Source organism: Podarcis erhardii (genome assembly GCF_964252035.2).
Source record: "Podarcis erhardii genome assembly, chromosome: 2".
Classification (NCBI taxonomy): Eukaryota; Metazoa; Chordata; class Lepidosauria; order Squamata; family Lacertidae; genus Podarcis; species Podarcis erhardii.
In genome coordinates this window covers 111,174,486-111,190,590 of record NC_138498.1, presented here as the reverse complement: position 1 = coordinate 111,190,590, position 16,105 = coordinate 111,174,486, and the positions used below count along the sequence as shown (strand labels likewise).

Here is a 16,105-nt window from a genome sequence, read left to right as displayed (position 1 = left end):
CCCATTCTAAGCCGCTAAGCCGCTTATCAGCTGATCCGCTAAGCCGCTAAAAGCCGCTAATAGCGCTAATCCGTCAATGGGCTTGCTTCGCAAGACGAAAAAACCGCTAGACGAAGAGACTCGCGGAATGGATTAATTTCGTCTTGTGAGGCACCACTGTACTCAGTTTTTTGTGGCTTACTTTCCATGGCTGATTAACCACCTGGCCCAAACAAGGGTTGATTCAACTTTGGCACATAGTCCAGAGGAAGCACATTTGCCTGTAGTTCTTGACCTCTCTTAGGGGGGAGAGAAGGGAAAGGAACCCATCTAAAATAACTTCCGATGTGGGTGTTTTATTGGTACTTCTATCGCAATAAAAACATTACAAAAAAGAGGCTATTTACAAATCTGATCTGATGTTGTTACCCTGCTTGATCCAGGTTTTAGATCAACTTTCCATTTAAACGGCGTGAGTCTGTTCCAAATCCATGCTGGCACCCTGGCATGTACATTTTAAACGGTGCTTAGTTGTCTTAACCTATTCCGTATCAGCAGTAGCCCAACTGGAACAGCAGGGCCACATCCGCTCAGCCGGCAAGCTTTAGCCACTTCTGTTAAGAGGAAGCTGAACCTAGACATTTTCCTGCTCCTCTTAATCAGTTCTTGACCCGAGGTGGAGTCATCAGACAACCCCTACAAAACCTTCTTCTCCTCCTTCTCTGTCTCTCTGCTACTCCTTGACAGTTAGGGGCAGGGGGGATGCAGTCAACACCCCCACCCCGACTCCTGTTTCCCAGCAGAACTGTGCAAGGAGAGAGATCTGGGAGTGTCGGCAGTTCCCCGGCCTTCAGGAACTGTGTTTCTGCCGCTTCCAGAAGCGCTTGACGTCTGAGTGGCCAGCAGGCGTCACCACCATGAGACGTTTGGCCGGGTTCTCGAAGACAAGGACCCCCAACTCCTTTGCGTGGTTGCGCAGCAGCTCAAAGTCGACCTGGGACAGGAACTGGTTGTAGAGGACACCTGGGGGGAGAGAGGGAGCAGGAAGATATGGTGAAAAAGCACAGAGGAGAGCTCAAGAGTTTGAGATGCGAGAAGATGGGGAGGCAGGCAGAGAAGGGTCAGGGAAAGGAACAAGGGAGAGGATTGAGGGGGAAGATGGTGGATGCAAAGAAGGGGGGATGAGAACCATGGTGGATTTGATTTAAATCAAATCGATTTAAATCACTAGTCAGTAAGATTTGATTTAAATCTCTCTTTTTTTACAGAAAGACTCATTCTTACTGGCATAATCTTAATATTTACAACCAGAGGAAGGTTCCGTTTTTGGAATCATAAATTTTCAGAGTACTTTTTACAGTGATATCAAAAATTACTGATTTGGTTATACTATTAGAAATACATAGATAATTACAAAATTATTGTGAGGATTAATAAGTTAACTACAGTATCTATATTGGGACAACTTTTCTGCTGTACTTTATTGGAAGGAGAAAAACAATCATTTCCTTAATAACAATTAAAAATTTTTATTTAACTAAAACAATAACATTATGACATATGTATCCATGATTATAAACTGATGTGGTTAAACATTTTTTTCCTTTAATGAGTTTTAGCACACATGAAAAACTTAAAACAAATCCTTATTTCCTGATGAATAGCCTTTGAACTATAACGTAACTTAAATAGAAAACTATCTTTAGAAAGATTTTTTCCTCCAAAAGCATGTTATTTTAAAAATCCAATTTAAATTTTAAAAATCCGATTCAAATTAAAAAAAAACCCTGATATATTTTTAAAGAAAACATTGATTTTTATCCACCCTGTTGAGAACACAACTGGTGTGCTGCTCTTCTGTGGTTTCCAGAATCTGGTATTCAGAAGCATTGTTGCAAAAGAGGAATGAGCGCTTGATGTGAAAGGAGGAAGAAAAAACACAACATGGGGGAACCCAGAAAGGTGGATCTGAAGCAAGAAGGAAGTTGGGTGGGATGGAAGAGGGGAAGATAATCTGCCAGAACGCAGAGATATTTCCACTAGAGATACGCCCCTTCTCTTCCCCATGTTCTTCTCTCTTTCCCACCCCACTGGGGTTCCTCACCCACAGACGCTTACCCTCAGAGAAGCGGAGTCTGTCTCGTTCCAGCTCCCACAGCCGGATCTGATCTGTGATGGTGGGAGGCAGCACCGGGCTCTATGGGGCAAGACATCAGAGAGTCAGGGACGCATATGGAAAAGACAACGGGGAAAACAAAAGATGATCAACCGTATTGGCCTGAAATATAAGCCTCACTTTCCTCCCAAATTCCGACCGTGAAAAGTTAAAGTGCAGCTTATATTCACAACCTTACGGTATGTAGCCAGGAGCTTGAGGAAAACAGCACCAGGAACAGTGAGGAATGCGTTGGCTTATATTCGGGTATTTTATATCCCCCCCCCCCCATTCTAAAGGTGCAGCTTATATTCGGGTCAGTACGGGATTCCTACTGCTGCAGCAGCAGAGGCTTCCATTGGAATCTCCCTAGCAGAGGTTACCCAGAATCCTCAAGGCCACATTCCAATTTCTCTTGCCAACATGTGACGCCCATCTTTCCATAAGAAGAGCCCCGCAGGATCAGGCCAATGACCCATCTAGTCCAGCATAATGTTCTGACAGAGGCCACCCAGATGATCAAAGGAAGTCCCAAAATGTAACCTGAGTGCAACACTATTAATTAACAATAATAAAATTATATACAGTGGTACCTCTGGTACGAACTTAATTCATTCTGGAGGTCCGTTCTTAACCTTAAACCGTTCTTAACCCGAGGTACTACTTTAGCTAATGGGGCGTCCCGCTGCCGCCGCACGATTTCTGTTCTCATCCTGAGGTAAAGTTCTTAACCCGACGTACTACTTCCGGATTAGCGGAGTATGTAACCTGAAGTGTCTGTAACCTGAAGCGTCTGTAACCCGAGGTACCACTGTACTGCCCTATGTCCATAGACTTCTGGGCGGTTCACAGCATAAAAATACAGTGGTACCTCAGGTTACATACGCTTCCGGTTACAGACACTTCAGGTTACAGACTCCGCTAACCCAGAAATAGTACCTCAGGTTAAGAACTTTGCTTCAGGGTGAGAACGGAAATCGTGCAGCGGTGGCGCAGCGGCAGCAGGAGGCCCCATTAGCTAAAGTGGTGCTTCAGGTTAAGAACAGACCTCCAGAACGAATTAAGTTATTAACCCGAGGTACCACTGTATCCCTCTCCCGACTTGCGATTCCAGGCACCTCGCATTCTGCCTCCAAACAGCTGAGCTGGAACATAGACTTATCCCACAAAGTCAAAGAAACAGCACCAAACCCTTTGGAAAGGGAGCTGTGATCCTTTTATGCAGTGATCCACTGAGTGACCACACCCCGTGCCGTAATCCTCACCTGCTTCAGCATCACAGAGTGAGCTCTGGTACGTAGGAAATGAATGATCTGCAGGACAGAGAAAAGAAAAAGGGAACGAAGCAGAGCTGGCCTTAATACTATTTGACTGACACCATTACTTGACCGCTTCTACTATTCCCAGTTGTGGCTTCGTCTGCGCTGCGAAACATCCCAAGGAAGGGGAGCCACACTCTGCTAGGCTCCCTTTAAACTGGTTAACCCAACAGCCTCTCCCTGGTTCCCCACCTGGTCTGCCGTGATGCCATTGGCGATGGCTTGCTGCACGCTCTCCCGGGTGACCTGAGCCACCACCAAGTTGGGGAAGCGGTAGAGCATCTCGGAAAAGAGGGCGATGAGCGCAATCTGCAGTTCGGAATCTGGAAACCAGGGCAGAGAGAGAGAAGTCAAGAGCTTAACTTTTGAAAGTAAGTACACCCCCTTCTACCCAGAAAAATGTCTACCAAGCTCAGATTTTTTTGGTGCGTGTGAGATAGACAAAAAGTTACTCTGCACATGCTCACATGTACTCTCTTTTAGTATTATTTCACACTGAACCCAAGAATGGGTGGTTAATAAAATAATAATAATAATAATAATAATAATAATAATAATAATTTATTTATACCCATCTGGCTGGGTTTCCCCAGCCACTCTGGGTGTCTTCCAACAAAATATTATAATACAATAATTCATCAAATATTAAAAGCTTCCCTAAACAGGGCTGCCTTCAGATGTCTTCTAAAAGTCAGATAGTTGTTTATTTCCTTGACATCTGATGGGAGGGCGTTCCACAGGGTGGGTGCCACTACTGAGAAGGCCCTCTGCCTGGTTGCCTGTGAGAACCTACCCTGCCTGCAGAAGGCCTCAGATTCAACCTCAGGCATTTCCAATTAAAACAGCCTCTGTCTCCCGGAAAGCTGCTGCCAGTCTGAGTAACCAACATTGAGTTTAGTCTGACCTAGGAGCTTCCTAGTCCTGAACTAGACCCCGGTGAACCTGGCGTTCACAAAAGCCCTCGAAGAGGGAGGATGACTGTCCTGAATAATTAGTGGCTACATACCATGGTCTCTTCTCCGTTTAAGTGCCATTGGGTTACAAAACCAGCGTTATCATTTTGGATCTGCAGAGGTTCTGGCGGGGAGGCCCGCAAAACCACAAACAAGAGGACCATAGAAAGCTGTCTTACACCTCTGAGCCATTGAGTTCAGTATTGTCTACCGGGGTTTCCCAAACTTGGGTCTCCAGCTTCTTCTGGAGTACAACTCCCATCATCCCTAGCTATAGCAGGACTGGTGGCCAGGGATGATGGGGAACTGTAGTCCCTAAGCGGCCAGAGACCCAAGTGCAGAATTCAGCGGCCAGGTTGCTCACCGTAACGAGACGGTTTGATCCTGGTCTGACTGCACTGGCTACCAATTAGTTTCCATGATCAATTGAAAGTGCTGGTTTTGACATATACAGTGGTACCTTGGGTTACATACGCTTCAGGTTACAGACTCTGCTAACCCAGAAATAGTGCTTAGGGTTAAGAACTTTGCTTCAGGATGAGAACAGAAATCGTGCTCTGGCGGCGCTGCAGCAGCAGGAGGCCCCATTAGCTAAAGTGGTGCTTCAGGTTAAGAACAGATTCAGGTTAAGAACATACCTCCGGAATGAATTAAGTACTTAACCCGAGGTACCACTGTAAAGCCTTAAACAGCTCAGGACTGCAATACCTCAAGGATCACCTCTTTCCATATGAACCTACCCAGACCCTGAGATCATCTTCTGAGGCCCTCCTTCGTGTGCCTCCTCCTTGAGAGGTCCGGAGGGTGGCAACACGAGAACAGGGCCTTCTCTGCAGTGGCTCCCCGTCTGTGGAATGCTCTCCCCAGGGAAGTTCGCCTGGTGCCTTCATTATACCCCTTCAGGTGCCAGTCACAAACATTCCTTTTTAACCGGGCATTTGGTTGATTTGGGGTTTTTTTGGGGGGGGGAGTTATTGGGTTGTTGTTTTTATTAGGTATTTTGTGGATTTATATCTTGATTTTATTCTGTGAACTGCCCTGAGACCCCCAGGTGTAGGGTGGTATATCAATTCATTCAATCAATCAATCAATCAATCAATCAATCAATCAATCATTAATAATATGGGAAACACAGATTAGCTGGGTCTCTCCAAGGTTACAGGCAGGGGAATTGCACCTGGGACGCATGCAGAAGCTAAGATCCACCCTGGGAGTCAGCCTCTGACCTGTGTAGGCATAGATCCTGTAGTTGGTCTCCACAATGATGAAGCCCTGGTAATGGGTGTCCACTGCGGTGCCCGAGATGCCAGAGGAAAGGTTGATAGCCAGCCGTGTGGGATAGTAACGGCGAGATTTCCTCTGGAAAGGGAGAAGGATGGATAATGGCCGCAAGGCGCCTGCAGGCTTGAAATCCCTTGTACCTACCTAACTCTGCTTACAAGTGCCACTCCAAACTTCCACTGTGAACTCATTTAAGTTCCACATCTTCGCAGCAGGTCCTCTAAAACGTTCGGTTCCCCAGCCTACAACAGGGGGTACAACTTCCTGCTGTTTCTTCCACCCTGTTCTTTCCCGCATATGATCTAACTCAGCCAACATCCTTGGGGGGGGGGGGGTCTTAGGTAAAGGTAAAGGGACCCCTGACCATTAGGTCCAGTTGTGGCCGACTCTGGGGTTGCGGCGCTCATCTCGCTTTATTGGCCAAGGGAGCCGGCATACAGCTTCCGGGTCATGTGGCCAGCATGACTAAGCCGCTTCTGGCGAACCAGAGCAGCACACGGAAATGCCGTTTACCTTCCCGCCAGAGTGGCACCTATTTATCTACTTGCACTGGTGTGCTTTCAAACTGCTATGTTGGCAGGAGCAAGGACCGAGCAACGGAAGCTCACCCCGTCATGGGGATTCGAACCGCCGACCTTCTGATCAGCAAGTCCTAGGCTCTGTGGTTTAACCCACAGCGCCACCCGCATCCCTTGGGGGGGGGGGTTGTCTTACCTTTCTCTGAAAGACGAGGCCAAATTCCCGAAGGTGCTGGAGGAAATTCAGCAGAGACTCGCTCATCCCTTCCACAGAATAGTCCTGGGAACAGATGGGTGGAAATGGGGGCTGATTTACTCACACACTCATGGTGGGGGGGGGCACCACTTGGATCATTCAATGCTTCGTGCCTGCCAGCCGAATCAGGCCAAACTACTGAAAACCACCAGGAGGCAATGTGAAATTTCTCTCTGCTGCAGTGATGATAGCACATTCACACATGCAGGTCAACATCACCGCCGGATGCTGCTGATATCAAGAACCTGCATGTGTGGAAGAGCCTATGGACATAACACACTTAACCATGCTTTGTTTTCCTGAAGCCCAATATAAACACCACCTCCAAGTGACTAAAGCTAAGAATGTGGTATTCTGGTATGAGGAGGGAGATGCAATCTGGTTTTGGAAAAAGCAGGATTCAGGCATTCCCCGCCCCCAGTCTTATACAATCACAGAGCTGAAAGGGGGCAAGGACTGTTTTTCAGTCCAAGGTTGCCTTCCTCTCTGGGCAACCGTCCAGGCTGAAGCATATTCCCTTGAGGTAATGTAGCTTATGAGGGGGAATTTTTTTAAGAAGGGACACAATAGAGATTTGTCAAGTTAAAATAGGAAAATAAAAAGGAATCAATCCTAAAAGGCATCTGGGGGAAAGGGGAATGTTTTCCCTGCAATGCAGAATTATGGAGTTGACCCCTCTTATCCTTTTGCTCCATGCTTTAGAGGCTCCACTAAAAGAGTGCTCCCCACTTCCAATATCAACCATCACAGACCCTACGATCAACGGGGGCCACTACTGTTACTGCCTGTATGGAGCTGCAGGGCCTCTTCCGTGGTGGCTCCCTATCTCTGAAACGCCTTCCCTCGGTAAGCTGTGCCTGCCTTTGTCCATGATTAACACCCAGGAGGAATTGGCTGAAAGACCATGCTTCCTGGCAGCCCTGAAACTCTAAATACGTACGGGGTATGCTTTTCCTTGTATTTTCAATTGTCCTGTTTTGCTACTTTGATGTTCACCAAACTGGGAGCTGATGGGAGAAGTTGCTCACCTTGCCGAGAGTGGAGAAGCTGAGCTGGAAGAGAAAGGAAAGAATCTCCACCAGATCCATGCCCCGGGTCTGTACGGGGAAAGAAGAGGTGGTTAAAACACAACAGGGAGATTGCCAGAGACGGGGGGGGGGGGCAAAGACGGGGAGGTTGCCCCCTCTTCTCCTCACCTCAGCCGACTGGAGATACTGCAGCATGAAATACCAGAGCTGAGATGAGGTATCCAGCAACAGGAACTGGAAGCCAGAAGATGTGATGCAGGGAGGCTCCCCAGGTTCAGAACTAAAGAGGAAACACACAGAGGCTGGAGGAAAACAGAATGAGGTCCTCCTCTGTGGTGTATTTAGGTCTAGTAGCTCCACCTGGTACGCAGGCTGAGACCCTATCTGCCCGCGGACTGTCTCGCCAGAGTGGTGCATGCTCTAGTTATCTCCCGCTTGGACTACTGCAATGCGCTCTACGTGGGGCTATCTTTGAAGGTGACCCGGAAACTACAACTAATCCAGAATGCGGCAGCTAGACTGGTGACTGGGAGTGGCCACCGAGACCACATAACACCGGTCCTGAAAGACCTACATTGGCTCCCAGTATGTTTCCGAGCACAACTCAAAGTGTTGGTGCTGACCTTTAAAGCCCAAACGGCCTCGGCCCAGTATACCTGAAGGAGCGTCTCCACCCCCAGTATTCTGCCCGGACGCTGAGGTCCAGCACTGAGAGTTTACTGGGCCGAGGCCATTTAGGGATTTAAAGGTCAGCATCAACACTTCGAATTGTGCTCGGAAACATACTGGGAGCCAATGTAGGTCTTTCAAGACTGGTGTTATACGCTGTATGCTTCATTAACTATTCTCAAGTAGGCGGTGATTGTGGATTTTAAAGCCCACCAACAACATGCAGTTATCTATAAAAGGTAAGATAAAGGACCCCTGGACAGTTAAGTCCTGTCAAAGATGACTATGGGGTTGTGGAGCTCATCTCGTTTCAGGCCGAGGGAGCTGGCACTTGTTCACAGTTTTCCGGTCATGTGGCCAGCATGACTAAACCGCTTCTGGCATAACAAGACACCGTGACGGAAGCCAGAGCGCACGGAAACACCGTTTATCTTCCTGCCACGGTACCCATTTATCTACTTATACTGGCATGCTTTCAAACTGTTAGGTTGGCAGAAGCTGGGACAGAGCAATGGGAGCTCACCCTGTCGTAGGGACTCAAACTGCCGACCTTCTGATAAGCAAGCCCAAGAGGCTCAGTGGTTTAGACCACAGCGCCACCTGCGTTCCTATGCAGCGATCAGACCACCATTGCCACATGGTTTGTTATGTTGCCCCCAAGGTGTTCAAGTCAGTGGGGCCTGCCAACTAGTGGCCATTCTTTTAAGAGTGACATGGCTTGTGACTCCTAATCAGACAGGACCAGTACTGAGAACTGCGCATGGGATGCTGAGATAGCTTCTGTTACCATTCATTCCTACTCCCTCAACCCCATAGTTTGTCTGCCCCCTTCTTCTTTGCCACTTACCTCTTCATCAGTCCGGCTTCAATGAGCAGCTGAGCTAAGTCCTGGCTCACGGCTGCACTTGGAGAGCCCACCATGAAATGCAGAATGACCTAGGAGGATGCACAAAAATGGAACCGGGTGGGAGACAAAGGGTTTGTCCAGACTGGTTTGCCACTGGAAACAGGCCCTGGTGCATCCACACTGTTCTACCACAGCTATGGCAAACGGCCAGGCAAACAATCCATCTTCCCACGGTCCATATGAGGTGGCGTCTCCAAAAGACTCTTACAATGGAACCCCGTCCTCGCACCACAAGGACAAACAAAGATGAGGATATTTATAGCAAGAGTAATAAAAAAGAAATTGTTATTTAGGGGAGATTACAAGGGGTCCAAAAAATGGATGTACCGTGCCATATTAGAAGCAAAAAAACTTTTTTTGATGAATTGGAAGAGCCACAAAAAGATTCCATTGAGCACATGGATTGATAATATGGACAGACTAGCTACATATGAACGAATTGCATGTCGACACAAATCAAGAATGGATAAACATGAAGAAATCTGGAAGAAATATTTAAGCGATAAGGCAGAAAGTGGTGGGAAGTAGGGGGAGAGGTGGGGAAATATTGATAAAAAGGTGTAGTCATAGGTATATCAGTATTCAAATATGAATTGTCAAATTGTGTTATTAGTGTTATTATGGTTTTTGTTGTATGTGTTTATTGCTGTTGTTGTTTGTATTGAAAAAATGATTAAATGTTTTTTTAAAAAAACCCAACAACAATGGAGCCCTGTAACAGAGCACAAGGACAAACAAAACACTCACCTCCCACCTCTCCTCGGCGTACTTGTCAAGAGACGGGACATCCCGGGCGTGCTTGTCTGGGCCCAGCTGGCCAGTGTCATCAGACCAGGCCTTACCTCTGCAGACACAGGATGAGATGCAAGGAATGCTGTTGGACAGTTATAGAGCCAGCAGAAAGCCGCAGGAGGGACAGAGCTTTCTCAAAGCCATGATCCCTGGCCGTAGAACACAAGAGCTGGCATTCTGAAACCCGGCCGCCATTGCCTTCCACAGGTATGAAAGCGACAATGTCGTTCTCAGTCAGAAACAGACGGTTGTAATCTACATGCTCTTTTGCTCCCAAACATCTTACCATCCACATCATGGTCAACTGCGATCCATGACATGAAATGCTCCTCCTCCTCAGGGGCAAATCCCAGTACAGGACTTCAAATCAATCACATTTGCTTGGTTTGTTTTGCTTCTAGTAATCATGGTTTCTTGGAGGGGAGATTGACGAGGAATACGCAGCATGCCGTTCCCAATCACTGATTACACCAGGGTTTCCCAAACGTGGGTCTCCAGCTGTTTTTGGACTACAGTTCCCATCATCCTTGACCACTGGTCTTGCTAGCTAGGGATGATGGGAGTTGTAATCCAAAAACAGCTGGAGACGGAAGTTTGGGAAACCCTGGACTAGACGTAACCATGTCTGTGCCAATGCCAGCATCAGCATTAAACAATGGCTAAAGCAAACCATAAAAATGTGTTAAGAATAATAATAATATAATAGTAATTCACACGCAAGGAGAAGGCAAGTGTCTGAAAAACCCATGGTTTGCAAGTCGCCCCACTGTATTTGTGCAGGGCTGTTAGAAAAGAAGTTTTCTTTATTTCAATGCTCTATTTGTTAAGGAAAGCATTCTTAATTGCAATACAAGTAAAGCACATCGGTCAGAGGCCTAGTTTGCGCTTAACACCTAACCATTGTTTGTTTTGCAAATATCTGATTGGTCTGAATGTCTGAATCCAGCCCTGCTGATTAACAGCAGTTTGTTTCCTAGAAACAAGGTGAACCCATGGCTTGTTGCTGGCTTGCAAGCTGTGCCTTGTTTTAACTGTTGTTTGGCGTTATGCCTCAGTTAACCCACCCCACCCCAGAACCTCATTTGCTACAGAGATACAAGGCAAGAGCAGCTTAAAAACAAATGTGAGTGCGGAAGAAACAATCTGCGGCTTGTTGAACAAATCAAGGTTAAAGCAAACTATAGTTTAGCGTTGTGTGTGAACACAGCCACATACGGGATTATCTCGAGTGCATTAAATGCACCAATCCTCTGCCTTGGTTCCTAATTCTCTCCATGGCTCTCACTTACCCTCCCAGCAAGGCAATACGCAGGTTCTCCTTAAAGATGGGGTTCAAGACGATTCCTTGGAGGCCGCCAGGGAGCAGCTGTGTGTGCCAGAGCCGTAGCCCCAGCAAGACATCTGAGCTTTCATCCTGCTCCCTGAAAGGCAAGAAGCAATTGTGAGCTAAGCTGAGTGCAAAACCGGGCTCCGGGGAAGATAAGGATCAGCCGGGCTGTTCCCTTGTTGAAGTGAAGAATGTAATATATGAATTAGACCAGAAGATACTCAGAAACTCATCCTTGTGTGTATGAATCACTAGGCCCCCACAGAACAGCGGCTTGGTTTCTCTTGCTGTTCTGATACTTTGCTACACAACCCAAGCTTTTGCTTCCACACTGTCCTGCCGCAACCAGCAACTCACTTGGTGAATTCCTTCTTGACCCATGAGGCCACAGCGGCCTGAGGGAGGGGCTGTTCCAGGAAAAGCATCCTCATGACATAGTTCTTGGCCAACCCTGGCAGCTCTCTGAAAATGCAAGAATGCAAGGACAGTGCTGTGAACACAAAATAAAATAAATAATAATAATAATAATAATAATAATAATAATAATTTATACCCTGCCCATCTGGCTGGGTTTCCCCAGCCACTCTGGGTGGTTTCCAGTAAAATATTCATTAAATATTAAAAGCTTCCCTAAACAGGGCTGCCTTCAGATGTCTTCTAAAATTAAGATACAGTGGTACCTCACGTTATATACGCTTCAGGTTACATACTCTGCTAACCTAGAAATAGTGCTTCAGGTTAAGAACTTTGCTTCAGGTTGAGAACAGAAATCGTGCTCCGGTGGCGCGGCAGAAGCAGGAGTCCCCATTAGCTAAAGTGGTGCTTCAGGTTAAGAACAGTTTCAGGTTAAGTACGGACCTCCAGAACGAATTAAGTACTTAACTCGAGGTACCACTGTAGTTGTTTATTTATTTGACGTCTGATGGGAGGACGTGCCACAGGGCGGGCGCCACTACCGAGAAGACCCTCTGCCTGGTTCCCTGTAATTTTGCTTCTCATAGTGAGGGAACTGCCAGAAGGCTTTAAAGGTCAGCACCAACACTTTGAATTGTGCTCGGAAACATACTGGGAGCTAATGTAGGTCTTTCAGGACTGGTGTTATGTGGTCTCAGTGGCCACTCCCAGTCACCAGTCTAGCCGCATTCTGGATTAGTTGCAGTTTCCAGTTCACCTTCAAAGGTAGCCCCACGTAGAGCGCATTGCAGTAGTCCAAGCGGGAGATAACCAGAGCATGCACTACTCTTGCGAGACAGTCCGCGGGCACGTAAGGCCTCAGCCTGCGTACCAGATGGAGCTTTTATAAAATACTTTCACACCATAACACAGGGGGTGGCTAATCCGAGGCCCTCCAGACATTTCTGAAAAACAGCTCCCATTTTCCTTATCCTTGACTCTGCTGATGAAAAACTGACGGGAACTGCAGCAACATCTGGAGAGTCACAGATTAGCCACAGCATTTCCTGCTCAGAAGGCAGCATTAAGAGTCGACCGTAGGGATGGGGAACCTTTGGCCCTTGAGAGGTTGCTGGACCACAATTCCCGTTCCTCTTGACCATTTGCCATGGTCCAAAAACGTACAGAAGGCATCTAGTTGGGGAAGGCTGAGCTGGAATAAATTGCTTAAAACACACAGATCAATGTGTGGACGGTTTAGCGTGTAGCGAAACTGCTTTCACAAGCGACGCCAATCAAGTATTTTAAGCACCTACTTTTTAAAAAACTTGGAAACATGCTACTGTTTATATTATTTATGTATTTAAAAGATTTTTTTATATAGCACCCGTTCGCATAAACTAACAAGGGCAATGTGCAATATGAAATACCAGAAAACAATACAAAATATAATCACGGGAATGACTGGCTCATCTAAAACAACAACCTGTTGGAATAATACTACTAAAAAAAAGACTCACCTTTTCCTGTTCTTGTGAATGGATGCAATTAAATACTAAAAGCACAATTTAAGCAAGACACCGGAATGCACATACAATAAAATAAAATATCTGCACATCTTGTTTACAGCAGGATTCTCACCCAGTGCAGGCAACTTTAGAGAATCGAGGATTCGTGAGTCAGTTAAGATCAAGCCTAAGGCTGTAATCCTAACTCCACTTACCCAGGAGTAAGCCACATATAAACAGGAGTTACTACTGAGTAAGCATGGTTAAGATTGAACTGTAAATAATCTAGTTTGGAAGTAAACTGATTCTTTTATTCCACCCTCCCCACTCTGGCCAGCACCCCAATATTTGGGAAGGGGGTCCTCACTCACCGAAAGACGGCTAGGCATGTGGCAGGATGGTTGTAGAGCCGGTCTAAAATGCCAGGGCTGAGGCCCCGCAGGAATTCATGAAGGTTCTTGCATTTCAGCTGTACCCTCTGCAGTTTCATCACCGACTCCATAGTAATCTACAGGAGGAAGGAAGTTTTAATAGGGTTTTTTTGGGGGGGGGATTCTGAACCCAATTATTATCAGCACAGGCAAGCACCCTATTGCGAATCATTGAATTGCAGAGTGGGAAGAGACCACAAGAGTCATCTATAATAATAACAACAACAATAATTTATTATTTATACCCCGGCCATCTGGCTGGGTTTCCCCAGCCACTCTGGGCAGCTTCCAACAGAATATTAAAATACAATAACCTATTAAACATTAAAAGCTTCCCTAATCTAGTCCAATCCCCTGCATTGAAGATCTTTTGCCCAATGTGGGGCTCGAACCCACGACCCTGAGATTAAGAGTCTCTAGAAGAAAGTATAACAGTCTGAGCTTGGCCTGCTATGCAGAACATAGACACAAGTAGGGTCAGGATCTTTGCCCCTGTGCAACGTTGCAAGCTCATTCTTCTTTTTCCAGATTCCTTACCCGCCTTTAACCAAAAAGGTCCCAGATCAGGTTACAATAATATGTGATTGCTTACTGGGTTTTTTAATGATTAAGTGCAATACATAATTCTGTTCCACACACACACACACACACACATAAATACATTATTATCGGTCAATATAATATATAATCAGAAAAATAAGGGGTGTTCGTTTAAAATAATATTATTATTTTTTTATAAAACCACAAAACAGAACAACAAATCTGCATGACTATATGCAAGCTTCAGTTACAGATAGGTAGCCGTGTTGGTCTGCCATAGTCAAAACAAAAAATTCCTTCCAGTAGCACCTTAAAGACCAACTAAATTAGTTCTAGGTATGAGCTTTTGTGTGCATGCACACCAAGAAGTGTGCATGCACACGAAAGCTCATACCTAGAACTAACTTAGTTGGTCTTTAAGGTGCTACTGGAAGGAATTTTTTATATGCAAGCTTAATATCTTACAAACACAAAGCCCTTACCCTGAGGCGGGAACCAGCTCAAGCAATAAAAGAATATTCCATATTTCTAATCAGGAAGTCTCTCCTCCCCCTCCCTGCCGGCCTCAATTGCCCTTACAGTACTTCCACCAACAGGCTGCGATCCTACTCAGCCGGGCTCTGAAGGTGCAGCGTCTACTCAGGAGTAAGCCTCACTAAATCCAACGGGAGCTACTCCTAGGCAGTAACTGCTTGAGAGCCGCCTTGGAAGGGTGCTGATTTACCCTGAAAGCCTGGATAGCCATTGCACCGATTGTTGCAAGACATTTGCAAAAAGGCTTTTGCAATTTCTTGGCAATGCATGCGGCTTTGTGCTTGCACTTCCCCGTCCCACAACTAATTCCCAGCCAGTCCCGTCGCCTCGAGGAGCCCCATCTTCCTTTCTGCAACGTCCCCTTAGTCTGCAATCCTCACCTCGCTCCCGGGAGAGTAAGTCCCATTGAATTCAATGGGGCTTCCTTGTGAGCACGCGCTCCCAAAGCTGCAGCGCTGCGCTCTCTCCACCAGCCTCGATCCAGACCTCACCTCGCATGCATTTTCCCGATCTTCAGCTCCTCCGGATTTCTCTTGGCTCAGACAACCCAGCAAAGCCCTTCCTCTTCCTAGGGCTCTAAGCTCCCGTCATGCATTTCACACGAGACAGACAGGAAACCCGCCAGAGAGAGGTCGCGGTCGGCCCCTCGCTCTGCACGTGAGCTTCTTGCTTTTCCCCTCCGCCTGCAGAAAAAGCCGCGCGTCCCCTTCTCCCTTTTTGCAGCGGGTGCCTCTGAAGGTAAGAGTCTCTTAGGAAACTTAATTGCAAACATGTCTCTTAATTGCAAACATGTCTCTTAATTGCAAACATGTCTCGATCTCTGACCTGATCGGAGTCGTTGCCTCTCCCCGCCCCAGTATTTCAGATTGACATTTTCTTTCTGAAGCGCAGAGTTGTTGTTGTTGTTTTTTGGCACCGTGGCTGTTTCCTATTTTCGGCATTGATTTCTTATTTTTTTTGCTCACCGCAAGAAAATGTCTCAAAGTGACTTGCGAATGCCATAATGTGTGAAAAGAACATGACAGTCTGTTTAAAAAAGACACAAAGAAAATGCAACAAATGTCCTTAAAGGATCGGTCAAGACCATGGCAGATTTCAAGTGATTTTGTATGTGTTTTGGAAACCTGTACCTTATATTGTATTTCATTGGGTTGGCTATGTCTGAAGCAAGAGGAAGAACAAGCACACCTGTGGCCAAAATTGTGGAAACCTTTTTGAAAAAGGGTATTTCTGAGGTTTGATGGCTCATAACACCACTTTTTTTTGGGGGGGGGAGTAATACCATAAAATTATATATCAATGGGAAGTTAATTTAATGAAGAATGTAATGCAACAAAGTTTGTTCAATTATTTGTATTCTATCAAATGTTATAGCCAAATAATGCAACAAAGTTTGTTCAATTATTTGTATTCTATCAAATGTTATAGCCAAATAACCAGAAACGGGAAGCACAAATTGCTTAGGACTTAGGTTGATATGCAATAGCGTTCCTTCATTTGAGTGTAGCCAATGAG

The 16,105-nt window shown here is 46.2% G+C and overlaps 2 protein-coding genes across 5 annotated transcripts in view; one reads left to right on the top strand and one right to left on the bottom strand.

Moving 5' to 3' along the window:
• Positions 1-315: 315 nt before the first annotated feature.
• GTF2H4 (general transcription factor IIH subunit 4) lies at positions 316-15,220 on the bottom strand. Of its 3 annotated transcripts, none has more exons than XM_081853537.1 (14): positions 15,082-15,220; positions 13,457-13,593; positions 11,542-11,646; positions 11,147-11,278; positions 9,813-9,909; positions 9,006-9,094; positions 7,658-7,769; positions 7,490-7,558; positions 6,402-6,485; positions 5,633-5,765; positions 3,646-3,776; positions 3,400-3,447; positions 2,098-2,176; positions 316-1,002 (listed from the first exon to the last, which is right to left on the bottom strand). In XM_081853537.1, the coding sequence occupies exons 2-14, from the start codon at positions 13,585-13,587 to the stop codon at positions 830-832; spliced, it is 1,383 nt and encodes a 460-aa protein (XP_081709663.1). In that variant the 5' UTR covers positions 13,588-13,593; positions 15,082-15,220; the 3' UTR covers positions 316-829. The 3 variants fall into 3 exon arrangements, with proteins under 3 accessions (XP_081709663.1, XP_081709662.1, XP_081709664.1); XM_081853536.1 differs by having other exon boundaries at positions 14,971-15,128; XM_081853538.1 differs by lacking the exon at positions 15,082-15,220 and having other exon boundaries at positions 11,542-11,674; positions 13,457-13,565.
• Positions 15,205-16,105, top strand: part of VARS2 (valyl-tRNA synthetase 2, mitochondrial) — a 40,819-nt gene continuing 39,918 nt past the window's right edge. For both annotated transcript variants that reach the window (XM_081852397.1, XM_081852396.1), the window contains exon 1: positions 15,205-15,328. The gene's annotated coding sequence lies outside the window, so the exon portion shown is untranslated. The remainder of the gene's footprint in view (positions 15,329-16,105) is intronic.